Source organism: Leucoraja erinacea, chromosome 21 (assembly GCF_028641065.1).
Source record: "Leucoraja erinacea ecotype New England chromosome 21, Leri_hhj_1, whole genome shotgun sequence".
Taxonomy (NCBI): Eukaryota; Metazoa; Chordata; class Chondrichthyes; order Rajiformes; family Rajidae; genus Leucoraja; species Leucoraja erinaceus.
Genome location: NC_073397.1, coordinates 16,527,263 through 16,546,353, shown reverse-complemented (window position 1 = coordinate 16,546,353; position 19,091 = coordinate 16,527,263). Strand labels below are relative to the sequence as shown.

Sequence of the window (19,091 nt, the reverse complement as noted above, 5' to 3'; positions counted from 1 at the left end):
ACCCATGTGGTCACAGGGTGAACGTACAAATTCCATACAGACAGCACCTGTTGACAGAATCGAACCCAGGTCTCTGGCGCTGTGGGGCAGCAGCTCGACCGCTGCAGCATCGTGCTGTCCTAAGCTGGTCTGGGCATCATGTTCGGCAGGGACATTGTGAATTTCCCTGTTGACCATAAGATACAGGAGTAGAGTTAGGCCATTCGGCCCCTCAAGTCTGCCATGCCATTCAATCATAGCTGATCAATTTTTCCCTCTGAGCCCCATTCTCCTGCCTTCTCTTAACTTTTGACGCCTTTACTAATCAGGAACCTATCAATCTCTGCTCCCATGACATGGCCTACATTGCCGTCTGTGGTAAAGAAATTCCTCCTCATCTTTATTATAAAGGTACATCCTTTTATTCTAAGGCTGTGCCCTCTGGTCCTAGACTCTCCTGGATTAAGCGAATGGATGCAAAGCACCAATCCTTCTTTCCATTGGGGCCACTTGTTGCTCCCTTCCTCCTCCAACATGCATGCAAGGGCAGCACGGTGGCGCAGCAGTAGAGTTGTTGCCCCACACGCCAGAGACCTGGGTTTGATCCTGACTACAGGTGCTATCTGTACGGATTTTGTATGTCCTCCTTGTGACCGCGTAAGTTTTCTCCAGGTGCTCAGGTTTCCCCCCACACTCCAAAGACGTGCAGGTTTGTGGGGTAATTGGCTTTGGTAGGAATTGTAAATTGTCCCTAGCCTGTAGGATAGTGTTTGTGTATGGGGATCGCTGGTCAATGTGGACACAATGGGCCAAAGGGCCTACTTCCGCGGTGTATCTCTAAACTAAACATATTATTTTAATTGTTTAAGAAGGAACTGCAGATGCTGGAAAATCAAAGGTACACAAAAATGCTGAGTTTCTCCAGCATTTTTGTGTACATCCTATTTTAATTGTCCATTATTCATCCCCTCCCCTTCCCTAACTTCCTCCATTCCAGTTTGCCTTTCTGACGGCCCTTGCATGCTAAAGGCGCTATAGAAATGCAAATTAGCTTTGTTACCATTTTGCATACATCTCAAAATTCCTACGGACATTCTCTTAACTAAAGTTCAGTCCATTCATTGAAATAAAAGATTTGTTGAGTTACTTCAGCACTTTTGTTTAAACTGGCATCTGCAGTTCCTTGTTTCTATATTTTGTCTGCTTCACAGCGAAATCTCCTGAAGGTATGCGTACTTTGAAAAAGTTCTCCCCCTCTCTCCGACCTCCAGAGATGCTGCCTGACCCGCTGAGTGACTCCAGAGCTTTGTGTCTATCTTTGGTGTAAACCAGCATCCGCAGTTCCTTTCTACCCATGTGTCTTTTGATTTGTGAACACCCGGGGGAAACCTCGTGGTCACAGAGGGAACTTGCAAACTCCGTACAGGCAGCACCTGAGGTCAAGATTGAACCTGGGTTGCTGGGGCTGCGAGGCAGTGGCTCTACCAGCTGTCCCACTTGTGGTTCACGGGGCTCTGCTGCATCAGTGCCTGTGCATGACCATTAACAGGGCAGACATGTAGACAGACACTTAAGACACAGCAAAGGTATGTAGTGCTCGAGGCTGAAGGGAGATCTGATGGGCGGGCCAAATATCTTGTTTCCACGCTGTATTTCTAAAAAAAACTGCACGCAATGTTCCCAAATGTGACCTAACCAAAGCCGTAAAAAGCAAAAACATTTCATTTAGGGTGACATCCCTCTTTGCTGTGTGTGTAAACAGTGCTTGACCCCCTCGGAAGTTGCGATGTGTTAACCACTTGATTTATTGGGGTGGGCTAAGCAAAGACAGATCGATGCAGTCTTCGAAATTGGACATCTCAAATGGGCGCAGGCTAATTGGCTGCAGTAACTGCCCCTGGGGCGTAGGATGCGAAAGGAGGACAACATGGAACTAGTGTGAACAGGTGAACAATGGTTGGTGCGGACTTGGCCCGAAGTGCCTGCTTCCACGCTGTATTTCTAAAAAAAACTCCACGCAATGCTCCAAATGCGACCTCAGCAAAGCCGTATAAGGCTAAAATATAAGACTTCCTGACACTTGTACTTCCTATTTGCTCTACCATTAGTAGCATCGGCCTCAGCTAACAAGGCTCCAAGCTCTAGAATCCCCATCCAAAACCCCTGCATCTCTCCGCCTGCCTTTAAGATACTGACTCAAGTCAGAGTAGTGAGTATAGACATCGGGAAGTCATGTTACAGTTGTCCAAGACGTTTGTGAGGCAGCATTTATAGTATTGTATTCACCATGTTATAGGAAAGATGTTGTCAAGCTTGTAAGGGTTCAGAGAAGATCTACCAGGATGTTGCCAGGACTCGAGGGCCTGAGCTATAGGGAGAGGTTGAGCAGGCAAGGGCTTTATTCCTTGGAGCACAGGGGGATCAGGGGTGATCTTGCAGAGATGTACAAAAATTGTGAGAGGAATAGATTAGGTAAAAGCACAAAGTCTTTTACCCAGAGTTGGGGGATCGAGAACCAGAGGACATTGGTTTAAGGTGACGGGGGAAAGGTTTAATGGGAACCCGAGGGGGTAACCTTTTTACACAAAGGTTGGTGAGTGAATGGAGCATGTGTAGAGAGGAACCGCAGATGCTGATTTATACTGAAGAGAGACACAAAGTGCTGGAGTAACTCAGCAAATTGGGCAACATTTGTGGAGGAAATGGGCAGGTGACATTTTGGGTGGGACCCTTCTCCAAAGTGAAGAAGGGGCCCAACCCGAAACGTTGTCTGGCCGCAGATGCTGCCTGACGGACTGAGTTACTCCAGCACTTTGTGTGTTGTTCAAGATTCCAGATATCTACTGGTCCTTGTGTCTCCGTCCCAATATCTCCGCATCTGGCCTGGTAGTCCATCTCTGAGTGGAATACCACGGGAGAAGTCTTTGTTCTATTAAGAGTGCTGTATAAATGATTCTGATGTCTGCAGCAGGCAGTGGTCAAATCAGTAGGCTTGCCTGACGTTAGAGAAAAAAAGACCACAAGAAACTGTAGAGAGTTGTGGACGCAGCCCAGACAATCATGCAAACCAACCTCCATCTACACTTCACCTTGCCTCGGCAAGGCCACCGACATAATTAAGGACATTGGTTTAAGGTGACGGGGGACCAGTCACACCCCGGCCACTCCCGGCAACAAAAGCTTTTCACTGTACCTCGGTAAAAGAGACATTAATAATAAACTAAACTAAACCATCAGTTTCTCTTGGTTCCTCCTCAAACTGGCACGGGTGTTGCAAGCCCCCAGCAAGGTACCTCCATCACCACCTGGAGCAAATCATGGAGCAGTATTTGACCCTGGTATGTCCAACCCATCTGGCCTGTTTAAAAACAGACACTTGGTGCTGGAGTAACTCAGCGGGTCAGGCATAATTTCTGGAGAACACGAACAGGCGACATTTCGGGTCGGGGTCCTTCTTCAGACTCGGTACCCGAATACTTTTTGCCTTGGTATCCATGCACCACAGTGCACACATTCTCACTAATCCACATGCAACATCCCCCTCAGCGGAGCTCAAAACCCTCCAGACCTCTTAAGTATTAGTTTAGAGATATAGCGTGGAAACAGGCCCTTCAGCCCACCAAGTCCATGCTGACCGGTGATCACCCCGTACACTAGCACCCCAGGGCCAATTTACAATTTTGACCGAAGCCAATTAAAATTCCAGAGCAGGAATGGTGACGTTTTGGGTCGAGACTTCTGAAGAAGGGTCTCGACCCGAAACATCACCCGTTCCTTTTTTCCAGAGATGCTGCCTGTCCCGCCCGCTGCGTTACTCCAGCTTTTTGTGTCTATCTTCGGTTTAAACCAGCATCTGAAGTTCCTTTCCACACAACCTAGAAACCAACACGTGTTTGGAGTGTGGGAGGAAGTTGGAGCACCCGTAGTCAGGATCAAACCCGAGTCTCTAGCGTTGTATGGGTGGGGTTGCACGTAAGGTCATCGGGTCAAAGGTCGTGACGCACAGAGCAGCTCAATCCTTCTGGAGTACAAGGCAGCTTCCTGCATACACTGGGAACACACGAAACGTGTACTTTCTTACCTGTTATAAACCTCCAAAATGGTCAAGTTTTGCGCTGTAAAAAAATGTGTAAATAGGGGTAAGCGTCCCGGCCCACGACCGCCTCGGGCTGGAGTCACCCTCCAGTCAGAACCCGGATCCCTCGGGACAGCCCCCACTCTCCCCCCGGGGTCAGCGCTGTCCGGCCGCACTGTGACGGGCTGTGGGTCGGCAGCGCCCACACACACGCGGGGACATAAACCCGGCAACGTCCCCATCAGCTGCAGCAGAGTTGGGGACAGTCTGGTCCCTCCGCCCACCCAGACTCACTGAGTGACGGCGAAGCACCAGCACTCGACCCCCACACCGGGGTGATTCACCCCCCGACCCCCACACGGGGAGACAGACGGCCCAGGGTCCGCGAGTGTGGAACCAGTCAGTGTGGAGTCCGGATGCTGGGACGCAAGACGGGCCCGCTGCACTGGCAGCCCCATAGTAAGTGCTCACCTGACGTTCGCCGCTTGTACTCCAGAAGGCGGTGCATGGCAACAGCACGGGTCATGACCTCGACTGCCGTGCAACCCCCCCCGATTAGGAAGGAACTCTTACTGCCGCGCCACTGTGCAGAGGTATTTCTGCAGTAAGAACCTCTTTTAAAATAGTCCGTAGAACCAGGAAGCCTGTAATTTATAAAACAATAACCCACTGATGTTCAGGATGGGGGAGAAACAGAGAAGCAGATTTTGCAATGAGCAGTTTATTCATTTATTTTTGTGTGTATTGCCGGGGTAATATCACAGACAGCCACGGGGAATGAATCCGTCTGAAAATGAGGTTAAAATGTTAAAGGGATCAATGTCTAGACACCCGGCTGATTGGCCAAAGCTTTATGGCAGGGAACATGTGTGTAGTGACATCACTCGCGAAGGAGGCTTGGAATGAAATGTATTTGTGACGAGGCAGACGAGGGCAAATGGAATTGGTCACTCCAGCAACACACACACACACACACACAGCATCCATCTGGTCCACATCTGCTCAGCATGAGCCTAGCGTCTAATACTTAAAGGGAAGGAGGAGGAGGAGGAGAAGGAGGAGGAGAAGAAAGGGAAAACAAGAAAGCGGATTTTTTTTTTGTGTGTGTGTTTTTTGGAGAAAAAGGAGAGTCTGCTGCCTGGTTTCCCAATGGCTCACAGATGTCTTAGCACCAGCACATGCACAACATATGTAGGGGAGGAAGGAGAGGAGCCGGGAACAAGACTGCGTTGAGGAATGAAATCAGGAGATGTGAAACACGCTACTACCTCTCCCCAGACCTCCACAACCCCAGTGGAATATCTTGGACGTTTTTAAGATCGGTAATTATTTTGAGCAACCAACTGCGAAGGGGTAAGTCTACGGCACCTTGGGAGTTCCTCCGGTAATCTTTTGGCAATCTGGAAAGGCTTTTTGCTGGAGGAAAGCAATGCATAAATTCAGCAGTAATTCGTTGCGCTCATAAATAATAACAATGCAGAACGTGAAGAGGAGTTCTGGAACATTTTGTGCAGGAGGTGTGTTTGTGTGTGTGTGTCTGCGTGCGAGTGTGTGTGTGTATGCGCGTCTGCGTGTGAGTATGAATGTGTGTGTGTGTTGCAGTGTTGTGAATGTTAATTAAATATCTCTGTATTCTGGTCAGTTGATGGATTGGAAGGGGTTGTCGGTGGGGTTAGCGGGGAGGAGAATCTAAATGAAGACAGGATTTGTCTGCCGTCAACCCCGAAGCAGCAGCAGCAGGGCTGTGGGTGATTGTACAGAGCCACGGGCGGTGGAGAGAGAAAGGGTGTCTGCCTGATTCAAGGGGCAAATCTCTCCACTCCCGCTGCCCCCTCCCCCCACCTCCCCGATCGCCCCGTCTCCTGCCCTCGTCCCCTCCCGTTGGGCCTCCTGCTCTGGTCACCAGTGAGAGGTCACACTGGTCGCTCGAGGAAGCGAGATTGTAAATGTACTCGTGGGTCCTTGATACCGCGGCACTCCAGCCCACAGAAGGAAGCACACACCTTTACACATATTCTAATTCCAATTTCAATTTCCCTTTTTTAAAACAAATATTTGTGATTAGCACTCCCGCAGGGTGAGGTGTTGTGAGTGTCAGTTTGAAATGTGTGTAGATCAGTCGGACCCAAAACGTCACCTACCCCTTTTCTCCAGGGTTGCAGCCTGACCTACTGAGTAACTCCAGCATGTTGTGCCTTTTTGTCAGCCAGCATCTGCAGCTCCTTGTATCTACATATAAATATTTGTAAACACACGTATGTATTCGAGATTGGTTATGTTGAAAGTTGTACAACTCACAGCACACAAGAAAGAATGGTCCTGACCCAAAAACCGTCAACTACTCATGTTCTCTGGAGATGTTGCTTGACCTGCTGAATTACTCCAGCACTTTGTGTCTCTGTTTTGTGAACTGATGGGCTATGTTTGAGCTTGCGATAGATAATTGCTTATTACAAACCCCACACTTCTCCTCCAAATCTTCTGCCGTAACTCAATGTCCTCTCTTATTTCTTTTATCTTCGTGTGTGTCGACTGGCTCATTTCATCGGAGTGTCACTCCTTTCAAAATTACCTACACCTCCAGTCCCGTGGCACTGGATCAGTTGTTGGAGAGTGCTAGTACCAGGCGATTTTCTTTTATTTCAAAAATAAACTTTATTCAGAATAATAAAATATATACATGCAAGATAAAAACTGCAGAGAATCTTAAGACAATCTTCGTGTCTATGCATGGGGTTGTGACATAATCAGTAGTGTTCGCACTTATCTTTAAACATAACACCTTTGCCACTCATGTGACACACTGGAATGGTGTTTTTGGAGATAGAGCACAGAAACAGGCCTTTCAGCCCACCGAGTTCATGCTGACCATTTATTGCCCATGCCATATTTTCAATGTTACCCCACTTTCTCATCCGCTGCCTGCACACTACGGCCAAAGCCTACAAACCCACATGCCTTTGGTTACATTTGGGGACATTTACCCTATCTATTCCTCTCATGATCTTGTACACCTCAATAAGATCACCTCTCATCTTCCTGCACTACAAGGAATAAAGTCCTAGGCTGCTCAACCTCTCCCTATAGATCAGGCCCTTGAGTCCTGGCAACATCCTTGTAAATCATTTCCACGCCCATTCCAGCTTAAAAGGATCTCAACAGGATCTTGAAGGCTTGTGTCGTGTTATAGAATCACAGAGACATACAGCACGGAAACAGGCCCTTCGGCCAACCGGGTCCATGCCAACCGTCAACTGCCCGCTTTCTCTAATTCTTCTCTTGAATTTTCCCACACTCCAATCAATTCCCTTCACAATGTACCACTCAACGACACGCTAGGATTAATTGAGGCCATTTAACCTCCCGACCTGCACGTCTTTGGGATGTGGAAGGAAACAGGAGTCATTGCTATTCTCTATTGAACCGTGTCACTATTTCTGTTCCAACGACCATTTAGGGCATATCGTTACCAGCATTAACGGCACTCTGTAAATGTGTCTCCAATAGGTGGCTCTTCTCTTTGAAACTGTGTTCCTGGTCCTCAAGGGATTCAGTAATGAAACCTAGAACAGTACAGCACTGGAACAGGCCCTTGTGCCAAACATGCTGCCAAGACCAACCCTTATCTGCCTGCATATAATCCATCTCCCTCCATTAAATGTGTAGAAAGGAACTGCAGGTGCTGGTACCTACTGAAGATAGACACAAAGCGCTGGAGTAACTCAGCGGGTCAGGCAGCATCTTTGGAGAAGAAGGGTCCTGACACAAAATGTCACCAATCCATTTTCTTCAGAGATGCTGGCTGACCCGTTACTCCAGCACTTTGTGTCTACCACCCTCCATTCCATCCTATCACCAACTACAGAGTGGACCTAAGTGACCATCTACCTCACTGGAGATGCTCAGACTATCTTTAATTGGACTTTATCTTGCACTAAATGTTATTCCCTTTATCCTGTATCCATACACTGTGGATGGCTACACGTGACAATAAACTAAACTAAACCAATCCCTGCATATCCATGTGCCTATCCAAAAGTCCCTGAAACACCAGATATCGTATCCGCCTCTACCACCAACGCCGGCAACATGATCCGATGCTTTCAACAGCCAATCTCTCTCCCTAATATTAAGAGTATTTGGAGTATTGTGAGCAGTTTTGAGCCCCATATCTGAGGAAGGATGTGCTGGCGTTGGAGTGATCCCAGGAATTATGGGGTTAACATATGATGAGTGTTTGACGGCACTGGGCCTGTACTCTCTGGAGTGATGAGGGGGACCTCATTGAAACTTACGGAATAGTGAAAGGCCTGGATAGAGTGGGTGTGGAGAGGATGTTTCCACCAGTGGGAGAGTCTACGACCTGATGCCATAGCCTCAGAATAAAAGGAAGTACCTGTAGAAAGATGAGGAGGAATTTCTTTAGTCAGAGGGTGGTGAATCTGTGGAATTTGTTGCCACAGACGGTGGTGGAGGCCAAGTCAATGACCATTTTTAAGGCAGAGATTGACAGATTCTTGATTAGTATGGCTGCAGAGGTTATGGGAAGAAGGCAGGAGAATGGGGTTAGGAGGGAGAGATGGATCAGCCATGATTGAACTTGATGGGCCTAATTCTGCTCCTATCACTATGAATGTATTAGGGTAGGACTGTACGTGGGCTGAGGTAACCAAAAGACACCTGTGAATTCTCTCAAACTAATGATGTGCTAAAACATCTGCCTTATTTCAGCAGATGTCAAAACTAAAACAGTGCACATATTTTAGTTAATTAACGGGAATTTTTCTCCCATCTCCTTGTCAGTTTTGCATGTTGGTGTTGAGATTACACCATGGCACTGTAATCCACAGTTTGACTGGTGAATGCAGAATTTAATTTTAGTTTTTAGTTTAGTTTTGTTTCATCTCATTCTGTTTTGTTTCGTTTAGTATACTGTAGAGATACAGCGCGGAAACAGGCCCTTTAGCCCACCGAGTCCGCACTGACCAGCGATCACCCGCGTACAATAGCACTATCCTACACACTAGGGACAATTTACAATTTTTACCGAAGCCAATTAACCTACAAACCTATACGTCTTTGGAGTGTGGGAGTAAACCGGAGCACCCGGACCAAACCCACGCAGTCACGGGGAGAACGTACAAACTCCGTAGAGACAGCACCCGTAGTCAGGTTCCAACCCAGGTCTCTGGCGCTGTAAGGCAGCAACTCTACCGCTGCGCCACCATGCCTCCTCAAGTTAAAGTCTCCAGTTTAAGAGGCTAGAGGTACATATGTCTTTTGACACAGGAAGAGGCCAATCAGCCCATTCGTTCCATGCTTGCTCCCATCAGATCAATTACACCCTATCCTATTCCACCAGACTCGGGAACAGCTTCACACCCTCTGTTATCGGGCTTCAGGATGATCCTTCCATAAGCTAGGGCACTGTCCGATTCACCTCTATTCCATTGCAGACATTGGACTTTGCCTCTGGAACTGATGCTACAATGCTTAGAACTATATTCTGCACTCTGTATCTTCTTAGCTCTACCTATTGTACTTGAGTTTGAACTGATTGCATTTATGTATGGTTATCTGATCTATTTAGACAGCACGCAAAATAAAGCTTCTCACTGTACCTAGATACACGTGACAATAATAAACCGAAACTCTCCTCCTTGCCTCCCGGTATCCTGACAAGTATTTAAACAACCGGTAACACCCCCCTTCCCTGCAGCCTCTGTGGAGTGACAGGATGGGCACGTTTCAGGTTAGGACCCTGCTTCAGTATGAAGACTGGTCCCAACCGGAAATGTCGTCTGTCCATTCTCTCCGCAGATGCTGCCCGGCCCGCTGAGTTCCTCCAGCACTTTGTTTTTTTTTGCTCAGTTCAATCATTGTTGCTTAGATCATTCTTCAGTCTAACATCCACAAGTGAACCGTGATCAGTCGCATGGAAGTGGCCACCGTAATTTATTCACAGGTTCTAGGAGCAGAAATAGGCCATTCGGCCCATCAGGCCTACTCCGCCATTCAATCATGGCTGATCTATGTTTCCCTCTCAACCCCATGCTCCTGCCTTCTCCCCATGGCCCCTGACACCCGTAATGATCTGTCAATCTGTGCCTTAAATATAGCCATAGACTTGGGCTCCACAGCCATCTGTAGTAATGAATTCCACAGATTCACCACCCTCTCACTAAAGAAATTCCACTTCAACCTCTTTCTAAACGTGCGTCCTTTTATCCTAAGGCTGTGGCCTCTAGTCCTCGACTCTCCCACCAGTGGAAACGTCCTCTCCACATTCACTCTATCCAGACCTTTCACTATTCCTCTCAAGTTCTGGGCAGTACTTCCGCTAGATCTGTTGGGTTGTTGCATCATTGACGGGTTAGGTGGAGCAGTAACACTTGTTTTAACAGCCAGGCAAAGGCATTAACATTTAGTGACCACTATAATCATGTAGGGTATGTAGAACTGAACCCTTACCCCCATCATTCAAAAACAGAAGGAGACCGAAAGCAGAAATCCATCAGCTATTTAGGTTTGTTGATCACTGGAAGTGTGTTAAACTCCATTATTACAGAAAGACCACCTTCCTCATTGGAGACCTATGAACTATCTCTAATCAGAGTATATTGGACTTTAATGTTATATCTGACACTGAATGTTGTATCCTTTATCTGTACACTGTGTGGACAGCTTGATTGTATTCATGTATAGTCGATTCTCTAACTGGATAGCACGCAAACAAAATCTTTTATCTTAAGTGATACAGTGTGGAGACAGGCTCAGCAGCCCACCGAGTCTGTGCCGACCCCATACACTAATCAAGCCGTCCACAGTGTACTGATACAGGGTAAAGCCAATAACATTTAGCGCAAGATAAAGTCCAGTAAAGACCGAGGGCATCCCATGAGATAGATGGGAGTTCAGGACCGTTCTCTAGTTGGTGATAGGATGGTTCAGTTGCCTGATACCAGCTGGGAAGAAACTGTCCCTGAATCTGGAGGTGTACGCTTTCACACTCCCATACCTCTTGCCTGATGGGAGAGGGGAGAAGAGGGAGTGACTGGGGTAAGACTGGTCCTTGATTATGCTGGTGGCCTTGCTGAGGCAGCGTGAAGTGTAGATGGAGTCAATGGAAGGGAGGTTGGTTTGCGTGGCGGTCAGGGCTGCGTTTACAGCTCTCTTCGATTATGATCGAGGCTTAATTGGATTTCTGGACTATCTGAGGGTTGAGGGATAACAGGTTGAAGCTGAGGCAAAGAACAGATCGGCAGTGATGTTGGTGAATGGCGGTGCTGGCTGGAAAGGCTGTACAATGAATGACCCTTGCCTCTGCTTCGTATGTTCATGTGAAGAGGAGCGAGAGAGTGGACTGGGAGATCAGACGGATGAGGAACATTTGGGTACCCTTACATGTGCGGCTGGGAATATTGTATAATGCCTATTAATTTGATGGTGAAACCAGGCTATGCTGAATGACAAGGCGTCTGCTGCAGCAACACAACAGATTGTGAGTGGGGATGCCCTGTTTTTGTTTAGCAGTTGAGCTGCTTTATATATTCTCAATGCAAAGTGTGACCCTGGTTGCCATCTGTCGCCTGTGCTGGTCCCAGGCTGCGGGCCCTGCCTGAAAATTTTTTATTTTTTTGTTAATTGTCGCATATCCCTTGTTGATCCCATTTGTGTTGTGTGCAAGATTCCCTGGGTAAGGGGGGGGGGGGGGGGGGGGGGGGGGGGGGGGGGGGGGCAGGCAGGAGGACTCGAGGGCCTGAGCTGTAGGGAGAAGTTGAGCAGGCTAGGACTTTATACTTTGGATGAGTCTGAGATTGAGTTGCTCCATTGTCACGTGTACTGAGGTACAGTTAAAAGCCTTTGTTGAATGCAGTTCCCCAGTTTGGGGAAAGACAATACATGATTACCATCTAGCCAGCCACAGTGTGCAAATATATGATAAAAGAGTATACCATGAATAACGTTTAGTGCAAGATAAAGCTAGTAATGAGGTATATCGTAGTTCAGGACTGCTCTCTAGTTGTTGATAGGATGGTGCAGTTGCCTGATAACAGCTGGGAAGAAACTGCCCCCCTGAATCTGGAGGTTTGTGTTTTCGCACCTCTGCACCTCTTGCCCGATGGTAGAGGGGGAGCATGAGCACTATCTTACACATGAGGGACCATTTACAATTATACCAAGCCAGTTAACCCTCAAATCTGTACATCTTTGGAGTGTGAGAGGAAACTAGAAGATCCCAAAGAAAACCCATGCAGATCACAGGGAGAACATCCAAACTCTGTACAGACATGGAGTTGGAGTATTGGAGTTGGTTACGTGGGACTTTGCGGCTGCTGATGGCTCTAATCTCACTCTGTCCCGTGATGGCGATGTGTGGAAAAAGAACCAGGTTCCTGGAAATGATAGCATCTGGCATAACATTCTGCATCGAACGTCAGCCCCTGGAGTATCATTGCAAAGTGGTACTCCGTTGGGAAGGTGATTCAGTGGAGAGTGGCACTTGGTTTCTGAATATTTAACCCTCAAGACCACCCTTGGATATTGGCCATTAATAATTTATAAGCCCTGTAATGATGCTTGGACAATTGTGAGAAGACCTAATGCATTCGTCTGAAATCCCTTGCTGCTACTTTAGCCACAATGAGAAGCCATCTTAATTTCATCCGCTGAAAATGCGTGATTTTGGATAAATCCACCGGGCATTGTCCCGGGTACCTCAGCCTCATTTCCATCCCTTTTTTAAATTTGATCTTCTTTCAAACACATCTCTGTGCTACTGAGAGGCTTCGATGGAATGGAACCAGGAGGAAGATGAAGGGGTTTCGTTTTTTAGTTCAGTTTGGTTTATTATTGTCACGTGCACCGAGGTACAGTGAAAAGCTTTTTTTGTTGCGTGCTATCCAGTCAGCGGAAAGACGATACATGATTACAATCAGGCCGTCCACAGTGTACAAGTACAGGATAAAGGGGATAATGTTTAGTGCAATGTAAAGTCCGATTGAATATAGTGCAAAGGTCTCCAATGAAGTAGATGGGAGCTCAGTGCTGCTCTCTAGGAGGATGGTTTAGTTGCCTGATAACAGCTGGGAAGAAACTTCCTGAATCTGGAGTTGTGTTTTCAGACTACATTACCTCTAGCCCGATGGGAGAGGGGAGAAGAGGGAGTGACCAGGGTAAGACTGGTCCTTGATTATGCTGGTGGCCTTGCCGAGGCAGCGTGGTGTAGATGGAGTCAATGGAAGGGAGGTTAGGTTGCTTGATGGTCTGGGCCACATCGATGACTCTGCAATTTTTGCGGTCTTGGGTGGAGCTGTTCGCAAACCATGCTGTGATACATCCCGATAAAATGCTTTCTACATGGAAAGATGAGGGGACAGATTTATAATTTGAACGAAAGGCTAGCGAGGAAAAAGTATTTATTCAATGAACCATTGTGAAACGGAAAGTCCCAGGGCATGGGGCAATGGGAGGAGATTTAATAGCACGTCATAGAATCGGTGTAAGTGGTGAAGCTACAGCACTCCTACACCTCTTACACCTGTGTGGAAAGAGCATATGAGAGCAGCTTGGTTCAATCAGCCATTTCCGTACACATTGCAACACTATAGACAAGATGTGGCACACAGTGGCTCAACAGTAGAGTTGCTGCCTCACAGCGCCAGTGACCAGGGTTGGATCCAGACCACGGGTGCTGTCTGTACGGAGTTTGCGTGTTCTCCCCGTGACTGCGTTGGGTTTTCTCCGGGTGCTCCGGTTTTCCCCCGCATTCCAAAGACTTGCGGGTTTGTAGGTTAATCAGCTTCAGTAAGTTATCCCAAATACGTAGGATAGAACTTGTGTACGGGATGATCGCTGGTCATGCAGATGGGGGTGGGCATAAGGACCTGTTTCCACGCTGTATCTCTAAAGTTTAAAGTCTAAACATTCTCCGGAAACGTTCTCTCTACGGCGGCACGGTGGCGCAGCGGTAGAGTTGCTGCCTTACGGCGCCAGAGACCCGGGTTCGATCCAGACCACGGGTGCTGTCTGTACGGAGTTTGTAAACAAAGAAACATAGAAACATAGAAATTAGGTGCAGGAGTAGGCCATTCGGCCCTTCGAGCCTGCACCGCCAGTCAATATGATCATGGCTGATCATCCAACTCAGTATCCCGTACCTGCCTTCTCTCCATACCCTCTGATCCCTTTAGCCACAAGGGCCACATCTAACTCCCTCTTAAATATAGCCAATGAACTGGCCTCAACTACCCTCTGTGGCAGAGAGTTCCAGAGATTCACCACTCTCTGTGTGAAAAAAGTTCTCCTCATCTCGGTTTTAAAGGATTTCCCCCTTATCCTTAAGCTGTGACCCCTTGTCCTGGACTTCCCCAACATCGGGAACAATCTTCCTGCAATCTTGTACCTTCTCCCCGTGACCTGTGTGAGATTTCCTCCGGGCGCTCCAGTTTCTTCCCACACTCCAAAGATGTACAAGTTTGTACATTAACTGGCTTTAGTAAAATTGTAAATTATCCATGTAGGATTGTGTTAGTGTGCGGGGAGCACAGGCCAGTGGGGACTTTGTGAGCTGAAGGTAGACACAAAATGCTGGAGTAACTCCTGCACTGTATCTCTAAAGTAAACTAAACTATTAACCTCCATATATTCCTACTCTTGGGGGGAATAAGGGATGCTGTAAGGAAAATTAAAGCATGCAAATCAGATGAAAACGGGATTAGTCTTGTAGGATGATTTCAGTGAGCAGCGTGTTGTCGACATGCCATCTGGGCTTGCTACAACCTGTCTCTTCTTTGAATGTTACTCTGATGTATGCTGTGCAAAAATCATTTCATAGTTTCAACTGAAACTTCTGTGAAGGTGTAACAGCACAGCGGCACAGCAGGTAGTGCTGCTGCCTCGCAGCGCGAGACTGCCAGGTTTGATGCTGACCTCGGGTGTTGTCTGACACAAGCGCACTTGGCATAATTTACAATTTTCACTGCTTTCTCCCCATAATCTTTGACACTCTGACTAATTAAAAACCAGTCCATCTCCGCTTTAAAAATTCCCAATTACAGAGCCTCCACCGCCGTCTATGGCGATGAATTCCAGATACTCACCATCCTCTGTCTAAAGGTCAGTTATTTTATTCTGAGGCGGTGCCCTCTGGTCCTAGACTCTCCCACTGGTTAGAGCATCATCCAAGATGACTCTTTATATGCTGACCACAGAAGCCACGCACCACAATCACGCCACTCTTTTAAAGCTCTACTCCTACACGCTGTGGATGGCTCGATTGTAATCATGTATAGTCTTTCCGTTGACTAGTTAGCACCCAACAAAAAGCTTTTCACTGTATCTCGGTACAACGTGCCAATAAACCAAACTAAACAAACCTAAACTAAACTAAACTAACCATCCATGCCTTTGTAAGTATCAACGATACTTCTCAACCTTCACAAGTGAGTACATGCCCAGAGATCTCAAACATAGAACTAGTGTGAATAGGTGATTGATGGTCGGCGTGGACACAGTGGGCCAAAGGGCCTGTTTCTATGCTGTATCTCGAAACTAAACCAAGTTCTATGTGGAAGACAGGCATAAAATGTGGTAATTCAGCGGGACAGGCAGCCCCTCGAGGGAGAGAGAGAGAGAGAGAGAGAGAGAGAGAGAGAGAGAGAGACGGAATGGGTGATGTAGACTGAAGTGTACAGAGTTTTACTCCAAGTAATTGCACGTAGTCATTGTCATAGGTGGTGGAGAACTCTCTCACAGTGAAGTAAAGAGAGCTTGGAGCCATTTAATCGCATAGTTACGTCACTTTACTGGAATCCACATCCGCACAGTTGCTTTGTTAACATCCTCTGGCATCTTTCCCAGGACCAGAATGAGAGGAGAAGCCAAATGGCATTCTCTGCATTAAATGGGGCTTCTCCGAACAGAGCTGAGAGCAGAACTAATTATTGGGTTAATTACTAAGCACTCCTTCACTACAACACTGGGGTGAGCGCTGGGATATTTAATGCTGATATCCCTGGAGTAGGATTTGAACCCACGACTTTCTGACTCAGAGAAGAGCACTGCCTACTGAGCCACAACTATTTTTATTCATCCAGCTGGGGACTGCCATGACAAATCTCCTCAGCTGAAACATCTGATGTAAATTGGAACCACAAGGTTGAGAAGCAGTGGGTTTGTTTATGGTCTGGGGATTGGTGGATTGGATTGGATTGGGAGACACAGCATGGAAACAGGCCCTTTGGCTCACCGAGTCCACGCAGACCATCGATCGCCCGTTAACGCTAGTTCTATGTTATCCCACTCTATCAGCCACTCCCTACACACTAGGGGTGATTTACAAAGTGCCAATTAACCTGCATACCTGCACTGCTTTGGGATGTGGGAGGAAACCGGAGCACCCGGAGAGAACCCACACCCACACCGTCACTGAAAGAACGTGCAAACTCCACATGTAGACAGCACCCGAGGTCAGGATCGAACCGGGGTCTCTGGCACTGTGAGGCAGCGGCTCAACCAGCTGTGGGTCCTGGGGGTGGAGACTGAGTGAAATGGGTGTACGCGGCAATCAGCTCACACCCTGGGAGTAAACCATCAATCAGGCTGTGACTCACACCGTCTCTCACTGTGGTCTGTGGGCAGACCTGTTGGTCCATCTGTAGAACAGAGGTTGAGCAATAAATAGCATGGGGAGATCTGCAAAGCTGCTCAAAGCCACACGCAATCCCGATTTGGAAATATATCTCAGTTCCTTCACCACCATTGAGTGAAATTCCTGCAACTCCCTCCCGATCAACATTGTGAGATGAGCCTCACTATAAGGACTCCAGCGGTTGAAGTAAGGCAGCTCACCGCCAACAGTTATGGGCGAGTAGGGATGGGCAAATAACTTGAAGAAGGGTCCCGACCAGAAACTTCACCGGGGATCGATGGTCGTCGTGAACTCGGTGGGCGGAGGGCCCTGTTTCCACGCTGTTCTAATTTAATCCAATATTCCAACATGTTCGACAGGGATGCTGCCTGACTCAGCGAGTTACTCCAGCACTCTCTGTCTTTGTATTGTAAACCAGCATCTGCAGTTCCTCGTTTCCCAGTTACAAGGGCTCAGCCTACGAAGGCCACATTCCCTCGGCCCACCGAGTCCGCGCCGACCAGCGATCACCCCGTACCCCAAAACTATCCCACTCATTGGGAACAACTTACAATTTTACCAAAGTCAATTAGCCTACACACCTTTACGTCTCTGGAGTGCGTTTGGAAACCGGAGCACCCGGAGAAAACGCACGCGGTCACAGGGAGAACGAACAAACTCCGTACGGGCAGCACCTGTTATAGGGATCGAACTCGGGTCTCTGCCGCTGTGCCACTGTGCCACCCCAAATGGTCTTCATTTCCAATGGTAGAGTTTCTAAATTATGGGTTTGTGAGCTAGTTCTTTCTCTGGTGGTTGTTTGCACAACTCTGTGGCCAGATCGATGCATTGAATGTCCATTGTCAGCACTGGCCCATCAATCCCTCAGCATAATCAGCCTCATTCAGATGGATCTGTGATTATTATGGATGGACTTGAAGCAACAGCATAAATATCCCCATGACTCACCAGCTGCCTCACAGGGATAGAGACCAGGTTAGATCCTGACCTCGGTGGCTGTCTGTGTGGAGTTTGCACGTTCTCCCTGTGACAGCATGCATTTCTTCTGGGCTCTCCAGTTTCCCCCCACATCCCAAAGACGTGCAAGGGTTTGTACGTTAATTGGCCCTCTGTAAATGGCCCTTAGTGTGGGGAGTGGGATAATATGGAACTAGTGTGTAAAAAGGATGCAAAATACTGGAGTTAACATGAAGACAGACACAAAAAGCTGGAGTAACTCAGCGGGAAAGGCAACATCTCTGGGGAACATGGATAAGTGATATTTCCGGTTGAGGCCTTTCCACAGCCCTTTCTTCAGAACTAGTGTGGGATAGAAACATAGAAAATAGGTGCAGGAGTAGGCCATTCGGCCCTTCGAGCCTGCACCGCCATTCAATATGATCATGGCTGATCATCCAACTCGGTATCCTGTACCTGCCTTCTCTCCATACCCACTGATCCCTTTAGCCACAAGGGCCACATCTAACTCCCTCTTAAATACAGCCAATGAGCTGGCCTCAACTACCTTCTGCGGCAGAGAATTCCAGAGATTCACCACTCTCTGTGTGAAAAAGGTTTTCCTCATCTCGGTCCTAAAAGATTTCCCCCTTATCCTTAAACTATGACCCCTTGTTCTGGAGGATAATGTGAACTAGTTGTATGGATGATTGATGGTCGACGTAGACTTAATGGGCGGAAGGGCCTGTTTCCACGCTTATCATTGGCATTTTGGATCGGAGATGTGGACACAGTTTACAATGGCATCTACTATCTTAGGAGTAGAATTACAGCTCTGAGGTATCTAATGATCAGGAAGCAGCTCTTGCCCTTTCCCATCATATGGAGTGTTTCCCTTTTTTTTCTTTACACCACTTTCCTCCCCTTTCTCAAAAAGGATGCAAAACCTCTTTACCCCTTTATACAAACGGAGCTCATTATGTGAACTGCTCATTGACTGAAGCTTGCTCGTTTGAAATAATCTTAGCAGTTTGGGTAATTGAAATATAAAAGAATTAGCAACACTAATTTCATGGGCACGTTGCCAATTGTGACATCTGCAGCGATGCCTGGTATCCTCCACCCCCCACCTCCCCTCCTGCCATCTCGCCGTATCAAAGACAAACATTTTTACAGTCGAAAGCTGTTGGCCGGCGTTTGGCCGCTGCACAAAAACCAGCCGCAAACCTGTTGGGTTGTCTGATTGGCACCAGCTCGCACCTCTGCCAGGCTGCCTACTGGGACCCTTTGACAAGCCGAGGCTAATCAGATGGCATGGGACCTCTGCAGCAAGGGTTTCCACATCCCAGCAGCAGTTTGGACTCGTCAACAACCCACAGGGAGAGGGAGAGTGTGTGAATAGTGTGCGGAGGGAACGGGTTGTGGAAGTGAGAATTCTAAAGCCTGCAG

General features: G+C 47.7%; 1 protein-coding gene across 3 annotated transcripts in view; it reads left to right on the top strand.

Moving 5' to 3' along the window:
* The window catches only part of LOC129707298 (protein CBFA2T2-like), a 100,174-nt gene that overhangs the window by 24,118 nt on the left and 56,965 nt on the right, over positions 1–19,091 (top strand). Inside the window, exon 1 of one of the 3 annotated variants that reach the window (XM_055652235.1) lies at positions 4,849–5,407. The exons of 1 other annotated variant lie outside the window; for it this stretch is intronic. In XM_055652235.1, coding sequence (XP_055508210.1) covers positions 5,233–5,407 — 175 coding nt within the window. In that variant the 5' untranslated portion in view covers positions 4,849–5,232. Of the gene's footprint in view, positions 1–4,848; positions 5,408–19,091 lie in introns of those variants that run through there. One more of the 3 variants, XM_055652234.1, reaches the window with a different exon arrangement.